The sequence below is a fragment of the Phaenicophaeus curvirostris genome, chromosome 13, assembly GCF_032191515.1.
Source record: "Phaenicophaeus curvirostris isolate KB17595 chromosome 13, BPBGC_Pcur_1.0, whole genome shotgun sequence".
NCBI classification, from domain to species: domain Eukaryota; kingdom Metazoa; phylum Chordata; class Aves; order Cuculiformes; family Cuculidae; genus Phaenicophaeus; species Phaenicophaeus curvirostris.
The window spans coordinates 13664556-13679176 of NC_091404.1; the positions used below are offsets into that span (position 1 = coordinate 13664556).

Below are 14621 nucleotides of genomic sequence, written 5' to 3' on the forward strand. Positions count from 1 at the left end.
GGAAGCCACCTGCCCACTTTTGCTGTGATTATTACACCAATCTCATATAACATTTTTGATCCATAACACCAGGGGGCTTCACGAACATGATCAGTGTGATTCTTCACTTGCATTTAAAGAAAGGACTCGTGATGCGTCCAGTGTCACTCCATGGTGCACCCATGCCTGTGCACCCATCTTTTCTCAGTATTGCTAGTGCAGTTGGGTTCTGCAGATGTTGCATAATCAAGGGGAGAATTTTCCCTTAGTTATTTCAGCAAGAGTGGCCCAAGTGCTGCCTCATCAACACTCACAATCCTCTGAAGTGAACTGGATGCTTGAGAGCAATGGCAGAGTTTCAGACCCGTGCATTTCCTTTCGCATGGGCTGTTCTTCCCATGTTTGTGGGGTGTGCACTCATCCAAGCTTTCCTTCTTTTATAGATTGTGTCACAGCTTCTTACATTCCCATAAAGCCCTTTGAGAAGAGCTGTGAGGACGTTGCAGTTGAAGTGGAAGAGCTTGTCCCAGAAGTTGCAAAATACTGTTATCCGTTCACTGTCTACAAAAACCACCTCTACATCTACCCCTTGCATTTGAAATATGAGAACCAGAAGGTGTTTGCAAAGGTGAGTGAATTGTAAAGCCGGCTGCACCCTGGTCTGGGATGATGCTGCTGACCTGTGGCAATGCCTCATCCTCCTGTTCTCCCCCATTTCAGGCAAGGAATATTGCTGTCTGTGTTGAGTTCAGGGATTCAGATGAAGCTGATGCCAGGCCATTAAAGGTGGGTACCTGCTAATGGGGCTGCCATTTGCTCGCCTCTCTGTACTGTGTGCCAGGCAGGCTGAGCAAGACAACAGGAAAGCACTCAGTTTCCATCCTTGCTGTTTTAATTTGGTCAGCAAATTTAGGGTGGCAGCAACCCTGAATTCAGCTCTTCATTTGTGTTTGCAGTGTATATATGGCAAACCTGGAGGCCATCTCTTGACCACAAACGCGTATGCTGCTGTGCTGCATCACAACCAGAGTCCAGAGTTCTATGATGAGGTATGGACAAAGTGGTGGGAAGTAACAGTTTTTCCTGGACACTACAAAGCCAAAGGACCTGTCGGAATATCTCTTTTTCCAAGGCTGAGTGAAATATGAGTAAGAATAATCATCCAAACCTTTGGCTCAGTAGAAGGGCTCAGCAAAGCCAGAGGCATTGTCAATTTTTAATGCCAGTTTGTTTTCTGTTGTCTTTACTGTCACGCTTTGTGCACTCCAATCACACACCCTCATTAATAAGAAATGTGCAAATGTGGTGAAAATGTTAGCCAGGAGTTATTTAAGGTGGGTAGGAATGTGTCTTGTGTAACTGCATACAGCATAGCATTTGTGAACTAAAACAGAATTTAAAATATTACTCAACAATTAAAAATACAGTCTTGTCTATCATGATATCATTTTAGATTAAAATTGAGCTTCCAATTCACCTCCATCAAAAGCATCATTTGCTTTTCACCTTCTATCATGTCAGCTGTGAAATTAATACAAAGGCAACATCGAAAAAACAGGACACCGTTGAAACTCAAGGTATGTTCACTGCTTGAATTACTTCTGTTGGAGTGTAAGAATCCAAGGTAGAATAACTGGAGGGACATGAAAAAAAATTGATTCAAACATTAGGCTGTCTGGGTTTTATTTTTTTAAAGCAGCCCAACACAAATCATGGGTCTAAACTGTAATAAAACAGAGTCATAGGATAGTTTGGGTTGGAAGGGACCTTAAAGATTCCTGCCACGGGCAGGGACACCTTCCACTGGATCAGATTGCTCAAAGCCTCATCCAGCCTGGCCTTGAATGCCTCCAGGAATGGGGCATCCACAGCTTCTCTGGGCAACCTGTGCTAGTGCCTCACCACCCACATAGTAAAAAAATTCTTTCTAATATCTAATCTAAATGTCCCCTCTTTCAGCTTAAAACCATTACCCCCTCACGCTATCACTGCACTCCCTGATAAAGAGGCCCTCCCTATCTAGTCTATACTAAAGTTCAGTTTTTTTCTGCAATCTGACAGCTATTTCTGCATGTTCTTGGCTTGGCTTGCATGAATGGGCTATTGTCAGTCAAGTCACCAACAAAAACTTGATGCAAGATCCAGGGTCTCAGGGGCTGATCCTGCCTGCACTAGGCGGGTATAAGAGGCTGAGCACACCCAGGTCCCGCTGGTTGGGAAGCCTCTCCATTCAGCCAGTCCTTGTGTGACTGAAGGACCCTTGTCATGATGCATAAGACACCCCATTTCTGCCCCTCCAACCCAGTCCTGATTGAGCTGTGCCTGGATTTCGTTTACGAAGTCACTGGGTAAAATGTGCTTTGACAAGGCTGACATAACCAATCTCAACCTCAGTGAAGCTGCTTACACAGCTGCGGGTTGGATTTTCTCAGGATGAAACACAGGTGTCCAAGCTTGGAGCTTGAGATAAACGTCGCTGTGTGTCTGCTAAGTCGTGTTGCTGGTTGCCTCCACAGTGGGATTTGCCTGGGTCTCGTTGCTGAAGGATGGACGGATTGTCACTCTGGAGCGGCATTTACCGGTTTCATCCAACCTTCCACCTGGCTACCTGGGTCTTGGGGACACAGAGTCACGAAAGGTAGGAAGGCCAGTTAAAATGGGCTTAAATGTAAAGGGAAGAGGAAAGCTGAGCTTTTGTTACTGCTCTAAGGTCTGGGCTTCTGTTGGTGCTCTGCTCAGCTGGAAAGTTCCCTACAACAAGGTAGCTCCCAAAGCTTAAGGTTCTTAGGAGCCACTTTCTCACCACAGTCTGAAACCAAATATTTGAACGTTATCTGTTCACAGCAGCCCAGTGTGGATGCAAAGTGGGTGGATGGAGCAAAGCCGCTGTTTAAAATCAGAATGCATTTGGACTCAACTGTTTATACCCAGGTAAGTCAAACACTTCACTCTTAAAAGGCTTTCAACACAAATGCAAAGGAAGCGATTGTTGTGTCTCCACGACTGCTACACTGTAGGTGCTGTGGGATACAGGTGCCTGCGTTTGCAGAGCAGCCCTGAGATACTTCTATAGCAGCAGTTCTGGGATTACTTGCAGGGCTCTGCTCTGTTTTCCTGACAGTTGTATTGATATTGAAAATGCTCAGTGAATGAGCCTAGGGAGATGCTGATGCTTTCCTAGCCAATTGCACTCTAACTGGCAGGACCAAGGAGACATTTGAGCAAATGAACTGCTTTGATGTTACGAGAGACCTGGTGGAAATTATAGGTTTTTCCAAATATCAGACTGTTTATTAAGTTTTAAAAAGTTAAGTTTTAAAAAATGTTTTCTAACAACAGCAGACACAAAAAAATGAATCCTGATTTTCCTTTGAAATGAATTCAGGCTATTTCACCAAGTCCTCATGTGTTCTGTCATCTTATGGTAGGGATGGACTTGCCAAGCTTCATGTGGCGTGCAGCAAAACTCCCCAGCACAAGCTCTGGGGCACCTCCTGTCAGCACTGCTCCTGGGGAAATGCCACTGAGAGGGCTTGTTGCCCTGTGCTGGATGCAATCAGCTGCATTTATGTTCACAGCAACTTGATTTTGGCATCATCTAAATCTGTTTTAAGGTCTTACTGATTCTGTACATCACTGAGAGCAGCACAGTAGTTCCACTCATCACCACATTCCCAGATGCTTTTCAGGGTTAAATAAGCCAGTAATTAAATTTAACCGAGGAAGAGAAGGGAGAGGAATGGGAGGGAGAGCCTGCTTCAGATGGACAGTAGGAGATCAGTGCAGATAGTGAGATAGTCCAGAAGAGACACAACTGGCAGAGAAGGGCTCCTGCTTCTCCAGGCTGGTGTTGGGTGGGGAGTGAGGCACAAGGTAGTGCAGAATTTTAACACTACTGGCAGCTTTATGCTTAGTCTTGAGGTTAGTTAGGAGCCAGGAGATGGGCAGTGGCTGGATGTGTTGGAAAATGCAGGGAGCAGTGCTGTAATCCTGGGAGATGGCAGGTGGGGACCAAGAGTGCCACTAGTAGTGACATGGGGCTTGCTGGTGACACGACAGGTAATTCAGCAGATTTTCAGGTGTGCACTGCAGAGCAGGGGTTGACAAATATCAAGGCTGCTGCACTGAACTGTTTTTCTTCTCTTCCAGGACATGCACTTGCACAAATTCTTCCAGTATTGCCAGGTGGTTCAGGCAGGAGCTAAGGAGGTCCCAGGAGAGCTTATTAAATACCTAAAGGTGAACAGTGCCTGTTGGTGGACTTTGTTTGTTTCTGTGGATCATCAGTAAATACCCAGGCCCCTGCCCTGTAGGGATACACGCTCGCTGCTGTGCTGGGACCAGCGCACTGTGCAGTATCCTTACCTGTGCTTACTGACACAACTGTCCGCTGGCTGCATGCTGCTTCCCACTGCCTTTCACAACAGATAAAATAAAAGCTTTACTTCCCGTGGCGGGGATTTATCATGACAAAGTTACTGGGTGTGTTTTGGATAACGTATAAATATTTTAAGAAATAGAAATAATGGCAGGTTTTGAGGTCAAGCACTAAAAAGAGCAGTTGCTTTGCTCTGAGCACTTCGTCAAGGGGGCTGGGTAGGTCCCAGTCCTGCCCAGCCATAACAACCTTGCTGCAGCCTTCAGACAGGGAGTCATTTATAAGCAAACCATAACTGAGGGCTTCTTACCAGGAACACCTCTATAACTTGAGTAATTTAAACACCTAGATACAGACATAAGAAACTTTAGTTGGGTTTGCACGTTTGAAAACTGAAAATAAAACACAGTCTTTCCTAGACATTTATCATAACATTCAGGCAGAAGAGGACTATGAGATGTGTGGAAGATGTTCACACTGGATGGTTTTGGCCTTCACTAGGTCACTTAAATTCCATTAAGCAACCTGACCCAGTGGAAAGTGTTCCTGTCCATGGCAGGGGGGTTGGAACTAGATGATCTTTAAGGTCCCTTCCAACACAAACCATTCTATGATTTCCAATAGCAAGCTAAGCCCTTTGTAGAAAATTCTCACTGTAAGTCACTGGGCATCAGCTTTCCATGCTCTGAAGGCATTTGTGAAAATGGGACTTAGTCACTTCAAAAAAACTGTCACAAGTGACGAGAAAAGTTGGGAGCAAAACTCCTGCCTTACGTTCTGTGTTATTGAGGTCAAATCATAGCATGTGGCCTCTAATTAAGTCATAGCTGCCTAAGCACATCTGAGAGGAGGATTAACACCTGCCGTGAGTAATTCATGTAACTCCCTGAAGGAATGCAGCTGGGATCTGTCAGCTGGAAGGCAGGCAGCAAGCACTGCTCTGGGTCCAAGTTCTCCTGTCCTCCAGCGGCCTGAAGCCCACACCCTGAAGCATTTGCTAATGCCTGTCCTGTTGCCACAGAAATGTCTCTGGACTATAAGTATTTAACATCTGCAAAATGTTGAACTAAAAGTGTCTGTGTTTTGAACATTTATTTTAGTGTTTGCACGCCATGGAGATCCAAGTAATGATTCAGTTTCTACCTGTAATTCTTATGCAACTATTTAGAGTCCTTACAAATGCGACCCAGGAAGATGAAGTAGCTGTCAACTGCACCATGTAAGTGTCTGGTAAACCATCCAGTTTTTTTCAGTTACAAATGTAAAGCCACAAACTACAGTGGGAAGCAGGGTGTGGTTTCCCAGTACAAGGTGCTAAGTGACAGCATTGCTTGTCCACTCTGCTTGCCCCCGAGATGTGAAATAGCAGCTCTGTCTTCTTGTGGCATGGGGCAGAGTGGGGCCCTTGTCCTGGGAGCTGCCTGGGGAAAAATGTGGTACTTTAAATACTCCTGCATTGTTTTTCAAAAGAAAAAGAGTTTCCTGGTGGGGATGACTCTCTATGTTCTGCCGTGCCTGCAGCCCCAAGAGGGCAGCAGCGACCAGCTCCTGGTCCCAGGCTTGTGCAGAGTCTGAAAAAAGCAAAAAGTGCAAAAGCATTTTTCCTGCCTGGCTTTGTCCACGACACGCCTAAACTGGTGGATGCATTAAAACATCCATCATCCTTCCCTGGTCTTTCCTCTGACTGCAGGAGGTACCGTACATCTGTGGACGAAAAGCAACTCAATCCCATGAAATGGGAGGTCAGAGGCTGATCCCCTAGAGATGTCATGCCTGGGACCTGCTCTCCCTGAGATGCAGGGCCCGTTGCAATCCCAGTTTTGCACCGTGTGGTGCAGGCTGTGGGGTCCCCCTTGGATTGAATCAGCAGAGGGGCAGGACAGGGGAACATGTGACTGATGACCAGCTTTCAATTCCAGAGACTTTTCCAAAGCTTGGCATTGGTGCTTTCCAGTTTGTCAGTAGCTTTCTGTTTAATAACAACTGTTTTCTCATCCAGACTGTCAGAGTGGAATTTAAACCCTACTTTATCTGATAAATGGCTTGCTAGGTCCTCCCTGTGGTTTGGCCTGTGGCATCTGTGACAATGTGCAATAGTTTGTTGTTCCCTCTGGCTGGGGCTAGAATGTAAATCCTCAATGTTGGCTGGGGAAAACAGGCGCTTGCTGCCTTTATCAGCTGCCTGGAGCACTTCCAGAGGTCTGGCCTGTCCTGAGTGAAGTGCAAGGCAACAGCCTGAAAATAATCTAGTCATGTACCAGGGAGCAAGAGAGGATACATATGATGTAAATACAGTAAAAAAGAGCCTTCCAGACTTAATGAATTCATGGGATGCAGGAAGGTACCAGTAAAACAATGATGAAGAGGTTTTTTCCCTGCGTCTCAGCAGAGATTCTATAGAGGTTTTTGTGTTCGTTTATGTAGTAGAGTAGTTGTTAATTGTCACTTGTGCTGTTATTAGGAAAGGGCTCCCCATGAGAATAGACTCAGGACATGATAAGCTGTACAGTGTGATTGAATCTGTAGCTTGGGCAGGAGTGGCAAGCAGGCTTGCTCACTGTATAGCACATCCATAGATACAGCCAAAGCGAACTGAGCACAGAGCTGGATAATTTAACGTCTTTGGTTTCAACTTATCTAACACCTGAGCACTGTTCAGGTACCTAATGCTTGCTGCAGCATGAATTTAAGTAGTAGCTGGCTTTAATCCTGGCATGTCCTCTGTCACAGGGGACAAAGAATAGGGTTGTCCCCTGTAGAGAAACGCTCCACCATGCTGCTCCATGCCGGGAGCCTCAAGCATTGAAGGCAAGTGGTCTGGGTGACACCTGGTCCAGCAGCAAAGTGGAGAAAAGGTATTCATCAGATATGAGTGCTGTGGCAAGGATCATGCAGCTGCAGGAACCATGAAAGGTGCCAGTCTGCAAGAAAAATGGCCCTTTGTAAATAGGGCCATGCCAGCAGTCAGGCTTTTGGTGTTGTGCAGGATAGAGCACAGATGATGTCTGGTTTTGTGAGATGGAGGAACATGCCCTGGCATCGCATGCTGAACACAAACCACATTTCTCCCCAGGGTCCTTCTGCACATTGTGTCCAAGTGCCATGAAGAAGGTCTAGACCACTACTTGCGCTCCTTTTTAAAGGTCAGTCATGACACACCGCTCTGCAAAACTCCCTACTGGGAGCAGGCACACCACTGACACTCTTCTTCTTGCCTCAGTACGTTTTTCGAGCTGAGAAACCCAGTGTCACACAGGCGAAGATGACCCATGAAACCTTGGTCCTTTCCATGGCCACAATCCTGAAGCAGTCGGCAGATTTTCTAGCCATCAATAAGCTACTCAAGGTGAAGTATTGGCAGTATTTGGCTGCAGAGAGTGGAAGGGAGGAAAGGGGGGGTGGTCTCATAGCCCGACACTCCTCCAGATAGCAAAGGCACTTACGCCAAGGGAGCTGTGCAGGTACAGCCACGCTTACAAAATGCCGTTTGAATGTGAGCTCTCCCTCCCACACTGCTGCATCCCCACACAGACGAACATGTTCGATCCTGCTGAGAAAAATAATAGTATTCTTCTTTTATTCTAGTACTCATGGTTTTTCTTTGAAGCACTGGCGAAGTCAATGGCAATGTACTTACTGGAAGAAAACAAAATCAAGGTAAAAATAAACTTGTTTGAAGCTGCATTACAGAGCTATCACAAAAAAAAATCTCCACCAAAAGTTGTTTTGAACAACTACGTTAATCTGTATTTAAAAGAAAAACTTGACAGGCTGAACAGCTAGCCAGATCTCTCTTCTTATTTTTTATACATTACTTTTTCCTTCTTCCCTTTTTCAGTCTCAATTGTAGTTTAAAAATTCCAGATCTTCTTATGGCTCATGCAGCCCCTTTTCTGTAACCAGCTGCTGCAGTCACAGCCAGTGCTTTCTTTGTGCCAATGTTTTATTAGGAAACAACGTAAACAAATGCTAATTGGAACTTGTGCCTGGGTTGTCTACAGCTGCTTGCTTGCAACACTGAGTTTAAGACATGCTTTTGGTTTCAGCTGCCCAGAGGCCAGCGGTTCCCAGAATCCTACCAGCATGCTCTGCATTCGTTGCTTCTCGCAATCATTCCTCACGTGACCATTCGCTATAACGAAATCCCTGAAGAATCCAGGAACGTCAACTTTAGCTTGGCTAACTTCCTGAAGGTCAGCAGCTTCTTTTCTTCTCCCAGGCTTTTCTCAGAGAAGAAAACAAAAAAACCCAAACCAACTAGAAATAAGCAACAAGCAAACAAATGTGATTGTGCTTTATTTTCTCTTTGGTTTCTTCAATGATGAAAACTCTGGTGGGGTTAAGCTTTCCTAAGAAAGAGACTTTCACTTTTCAAGAGAGAGACCACAATTCGCTGTATGTTATCTAGGGTTTTCAGTCATGCCTAGCAACTGTTCAAAACCTGAGAGGAAATATGTGTGCTCTGATTTTAAATGTTTATTGTCCACTGGAGACTTAAGTAAGGTCACTCAAATGATTTCAGAGAAACAAGATTAAGTATGTTTTGGAAAGTCAGCAGCAGCCCAGAGGATCAAATCTGCCTGCTGGTGGGCTGCTAGGGTGGAGATCGTTTAGAATAGTTGCATTTATTTTTAATGATTGGTGATATGTTGCTATTTTTTCTCCAGCGTTGTTTGACCTTTATGGACAGAGGGTTTGTTTTTAACTTGATAAATGATTACATTTCTGGATTCAGCCCAAAAGACCCTAAGGTAAGCAGTATGTTTCTTGAAAGGTGATTTACAGTTGTATATACCTACATCGATTAAAGCTCTCTAGTGATTATCTTCTGTGACTCTTGGAGGCCTTTTAGATGCTCTTGCTGCACAGTCTTCTGGAGGCAGAGGCCTCTTTGTCTGGGCCAAGAGCCTGTATGCAGCTAAGCTTTAAAACAATGTGAAGAGACAAAACTCAAAGAGTGATTGATTGATAGTCTAGATGAAAAAAGTAAAGAAGTCTCAAGTGACTGCTACATGCATGCTACACGGTTGGACTTGATGATCCGATGGGTCTTTTCCAACCTGGTGATTCTATGATTCTATGCGTGTTTAGGGAGAACAACACAAAAATTTGCCAATTATGAGTTTCATCAAATGCTATTTAGATTCCCCAGTCCTTGTGCAACAAACATATTGAACGGGAAGCAAATGAGTCAAACTGAAAACATAGTTTGTGTTTGTCTTTTCTTTTTTTTTCCTCAGCTGCTGATCGAATATAAGTTTGAATTTCTTCAAACCATTTGTAATCATGAGCACTACATTCCTCTGAACTTACCAATGACCTTTTCCAAACCGAAACTGCAAAGAGTTCAAGGTATGTCTTTTCTTAAGAGATTATGATTTGTTAGCCTTGGTGGCTTCTGACCAGATGGAATTTGACTTGGTGATAAAGAAATTTGTCCTGTTTAGCTTGATTTACATTAACCTCAGAAAAAGATGCTGTTCTGGTCAGTCTACATAATTTTGCTCCAGAATGGTATGCAATCAGTCATTTCAGTATTCACTATATTTAAGTTTGCATGGGATGAACAATATCTGAAAGAAACTGCTGTTGTTTCAGTAAATACACAAATTGTAGAAGTGTAATTGTTTGTTTCCATGAGTGTCAGCATCCTGAGAAGTAGGGTGTCTCATCCATCGATGCTGTAGAGAATGGAGATAGAGACTAACAGATTGAATTCCCTGTTCCACTGCCAGCTCCCATGGTGACCACAAGAAGGTGATTTAGGTTACCTTCTGCTTTCATTTTGAACAAGAGTATCGTGGTGCATGGTGCGCTCAAGCTTGTACTCAAGCCTGGGCTGAAGGCAGCCAGCAGAGAACTTGAGCCCATGCCAGTCCTTAGTGCCTACCAAGGGCATACAGACTGTGGAACCGTCATGTGTCCAGGCTGCTTTTGCTGCCACACTGTGGCCCCTGATGCTGCTCACCACAGGACAGTTTGCAAGGGGCTGAGGCACTGTGCAAGTGTGGATGGCTGCAGCTCTCCTACCGACAACAGTGCAGACCACAGCGCTGAGCCTAACAGCGTGCCTCGCCGGCTTCCTAGGACTGCTATAGACATCACCTCATTCTATTTAGGTCCTGATTTCTCATCTCTGCTAAATAAATACAGTAAAGATTGCCAGGTTTGGATGCTAATAGCCTGGCAAGATAAATACTGCAAAGGAGAGTGAAGTTTGGGATTCCCCTGTGTGAAAGCTCAGTGGATTTATTCTCATGCAGGCAAGGGAATCTTTAGTTGTGCCTCAGGGTGCAGCCATGCAAATCCCAAAGTGGTTGTCTTTACATCCACATAGCAGATGCAGCAAAAACTGTCAAGTTGTCCTTATTTTGGTATGTTTCTGATCACTCAGAGCTTTCTGGACCAGCTGCTAATCTTATGCTTACATGAGTTTGGCTACTTGCCTGGCATAGTTTAACAAAACACATTGCTAGAAATGGCTGAGAAAAGCACACAATGACAGTGTCTCCTTGTTGCTTATTAGTGGCACGATAACATAAGGATGCTCTTTCTTGGTTAACATTCACCTTTTCATCTGCAGTGGTTAAACTGAAAAGCTGGAAGGGCAGCTTATCTTTCCTCCACTGTTTTACTGTGACTAGGTCCTAAGAGCTAAAGTTTTATTTTTAAGATACGTGTTTCAAAAGAGTGGTACCAATTGTCATTCATGCACTTCTCTTGACAGTAGAGCAGCCTTTCCTCTGGTAGGTGAAGTGCCTTTGCAGTGGTGTCTGTGCTCTGCCTGCCATTGTAGAGCCATGTAGTGATACATCTCCATTGCAAACTTGTCTGTTTTTATGGACAGACCTGTGATGACAGGGGACAGCAGGCTTAGAGACGGGGAGGTATGGTGTGCACATCACCAAGGAGGTATCCTACTGACATGCCTCACCTCTTAATCAGCTTACTTGAATGATGTGCCTGGCCCTCTAATACTCTGGTTCTAGGAAAAGGAGGAATAGCCCCCAGGAAGGTGGATAAAGAGGGCTTCTGCAGCAGAAGCTGGTGCAGATAGGCCTGCAGGCAGAGCACATTCCTCTGACCACATCCTGTTGACTTGGAGCATTGCACCTTGGAGCAGTTTCTCTGAAACACCTCAACTAATAAGACTGGTTGCTGGTCTGCATTGCTGTTGCCTCGCCTGGGGCACATGTGTGTTTCATCAGCTGAAGCACAACCCTGAACTTGTCCTCGCAACCAGCTGTTTTTTTGCAGTGTTGTGATAGCAAAGAACCCAAGAGATTGACAGAAACTGGGAGTTAAGCAATAGCCTTAGAAGTAATATTAAAACATGACATACTGCCCCGTTTCTCCATGATTTAGAGCATTATTTATTCCTGTTTATTTTTGCCATCTTTTTATTTGTCCATTTTCTTTTTACACATGAATTAGATTTCTTTTCATTTGCTGTGGAACGGTTCGCTTCAGTAGGTACGTCCAACTGGCATCACTGAATCTTCTAATGCCAAATTAAATACACAGCTTCCAATCAATTAGCTTGCATCCAACTAATAGAATAACCATGATCTGTGACATTTAGGCATTTGCTAACATGACTAACAATGAAAGCTAGATAATGCTCCAGATTGCTTTCTCTTTCCTCTGAATCAGACTTTCACAAACCAGTAAATGCTGCTTATGAATCAACGAACTTAAAAATATCTTTTGCTGCCGCAGAGCTGTTGGAACCTTTTGGCTGGGATTTTCAAAGCTGTGTGTATGCACCCCACATTGCCACAGAAAAACTTTTGCTCTTGTGGGATTAAAAAATAAATAAATCTAAGCTAAGTACACGGCATTTCTACCCTTCAGAGGAAGAATGGGGTTATCCCTCTGGCTGGGAGGCTTAGTGCCAAAACGCAACAGTCAAACAGTGCCTGTTGTGGCTCTGATTAGGCATATGGGTAGCCTGACAGAGATAAAGGTGTCAGGGCAAGGTCATTCATAACAGCCTGAGTGTACACACACCCTGCACTGAAATCTGTCTCTGTCGGTTCTCTGCTGTGTTATCCAGGCAAGTCAGTGAAAATGATGCCTCATCCTTTTAACAGCCATTCCTTTGATCATAGTACATAGCCTGAATCCATGTGAGATGCAAGGTACCTGTTAAGTTAACCAAGGTGATTACAGAGCTGCCTTTCTGCTGGCAGCCAGTGCAGCTTTAAGGAGCTGAGTTCAATATCTGCTGGTGGGGAACTAATGGAGTCTCACAGTTTCTGGCAAGCAGCTGCCTGGAACCCTGCCACGGCTTCCTGGTCCTTGAAGGGGACTGGAAACCCAGCTGTGTAAACTGCTGGAAGATGCAATAGTGGTCAGTTGGCACCATGTCCTTGTTTGCATCCCTCATCCTAGCAGGTGTATTTGCCTCTTGTCTGCTCTCTGACCTGGTGAGAAGGAATGAGGGTGTGGAACAACCTGCAGAGATGGCGCTGCGTGGGCTGGGTAACCATGAGAAATGCACCAATTTCACTGCTCGTTACCAGCCTTAGAGCTGCTTGGTGGAGGCTGGCACCTCTGCTGCCTGGGTAGTTTGGGGATTTACAGGATAACGACCAGTTAGGAGCAAACAGCCCCTAGGCAGTAAGTCGTGCTTGTCCTTCCCTCTTTCATCCATCTCTGACTTTACAAATTACTCTTTGGAGTGCTAAGCTTTATAAAGCATCACGCTGCAGGAATCCTTTTAGCTGCTGCTGAAACAGTGAGGGCTGAAATTAGTGGTTAGTAAGAACTGGAAGATGCCAAGTTCTTCGGTATGACTTAACTCAGCGGTGGAGAAAACTGTAATCAATCCAGGCTTTATTGAAAGATCAGTGGATCGTAGGAGAGTGAGTGATAAACCGTATTCACAGGCTGTTGGGGCTTACATGACCGTTATGTCTTGCTCTGGACAGATCCTGATAAAAGTTCCCTTAACTATTGTCTTGCTGTTTCTTTCAGATGTAAATCTTGAATACAGTTTAACTGATGAGTATTGCAGGCATCATTTTCTGGTGGGGATGCTTCTCAGAGAAGCCTCTGTTGCCCTGCAGGACAACTATGATATCAGATGTACAGCCATCTCGGTCTTAAAAAATCTCTTGATAAAGCATGCCTTCGACAACAGATACCAGCACAAGGTCAGGCGTACTTTATTGGGTTTTAAACATAATGTTCTTGATTATTATGAAAAAAAATGCACATCAGAGTTTTAAATCTTGCATGGTGCACCAAGGGTGTTCTTATTTACTTTTTAGGGGATTGTTGTTAAGTAACTGATAGTTCTGGCATAGCAGTAATAAGGCTGAGAAAAGATCTAAAACCACAAACAATACAGTTAGATAACTGCAGCACTCTTATTCATGCTAAGTATTTAAGATAATAAAGTCCTTAGCCATTAAGGAACTTGAGAATGTCATTAACCAAGAGGCTGGGCAACAAAATTAAGCAACGTCAGTGTTGTTCTGGTCTTGGGTTTATTAGTATCCTGCATTAATATACTGTAATCAGGAAACAGGACTGATCTCTGTTACAAGTCGGCTGCATGTTTTACTAATTACTGAATCGGAGGAGAGGATATGTGGATTCTCATGAGATGCTGGGTTTCTGCTGGGTGGCTCTTGGCTTTCTTTGAGCAGAGGCTCGGCATGTGATATTGCTGAAAGAGCCTGGGGATGGACTTGTTTTCTTCCTTGATTCTACTCTCTGCTAACCTATATGTCCTTGAAAGTGCCTAGCTACCCATGCAGACAGTATGTGTCCTTGCTTTTAGGCTGGAAACATGCCACTGCATAGAGTTCAGGCCCTCAAATTCTTCCTCATGTGCTACATTCCTGCGTTATATCTGGGAATGTGGATAGCCTCCTGGGCATGAAGGGCGGGAGCAGTGACCTGGATATGCCTGGGTGTCTTGTGGTCTATATGGACCCAGAGCTAGTTTCTCTCCCTCCTCTGCTTGTTAGAGAAGGCTGAGCAGGAGGTGAGCTTGCTTTCCTCTGCAGTGAGGATCCATGGTGACTTGCACAGCCTGGAAACAATTCTGCAGCCCATCATAGTTAGCAAGATGATATTTCAGGAGACACTTGCCAGCTCTCAACCAAGACTGGGTCAGGAGCAGCCTTTTCCTGCTCTCCTGGGTGCCTGAAAACCCTGACACTAATTCAGGAACTTTGTCCCCTCAACATGCAGCACTCTTCCTGCCTTCTCAAAAATACCACCTTTTAAGATTGTCACACTGGGGTTTTGA

General features: G+C 44.7%; 1 protein-coding gene across 6 annotated transcripts in view; it reads left to right on the forward strand.

The window, feature by feature from the left end:
- The window catches only part of DOCK11 (dedicator of cytokinesis 11), a 75494-nt gene that overhangs the window by 32554 nt on the left and 28319 nt on the right, over positions 1-14621 (forward strand). For 3 of the 6 annotated variants that reach the window (XM_069867622.1, XM_069867625.1, XM_069867628.1), the window contains exons 17-32: positions 423-607; positions 700-765; positions 936-1028; positions 1433-1556; positions 2496-2617; positions 2824-2910; positions 4129-4218; positions 5458-5576; positions 7431-7500; positions 7578-7703; positions 7943-8014; positions 8404-8550; positions 9025-9108; positions 9598-9709; positions 11792-11830; positions 13337-13515. In XM_069867622.1, the coding sequence (XP_069723723.1) occupies positions 423-607; positions 700-765; positions 936-1028; positions 1433-1556; positions 2496-2617; positions 2824-2910; positions 4129-4218; positions 5458-5576; positions 7431-7500; positions 7578-7703; positions 7943-8014; positions 8404-8550; positions 9025-9108; positions 9598-9709; positions 11792-11830; positions 13337-13515 (1715 nt within the window). The remainder of the gene's footprint in view (positions 1-422; positions 608-699; positions 766-935; positions 1029-1432; positions 1557-2495; positions 2618-2823; positions 2911-4128; positions 4219-5457; positions 5577-7430; positions 7501-7577; positions 7704-7942; positions 8015-8403; positions 8551-9024; positions 9109-9597; positions 9710-11791; positions 11831-13336; positions 13516-14621) is intronic. The other 3 variants (XM_069867624.1, XM_069867626.1, XM_069867623.1) reach the window with 2 other exon arrangements.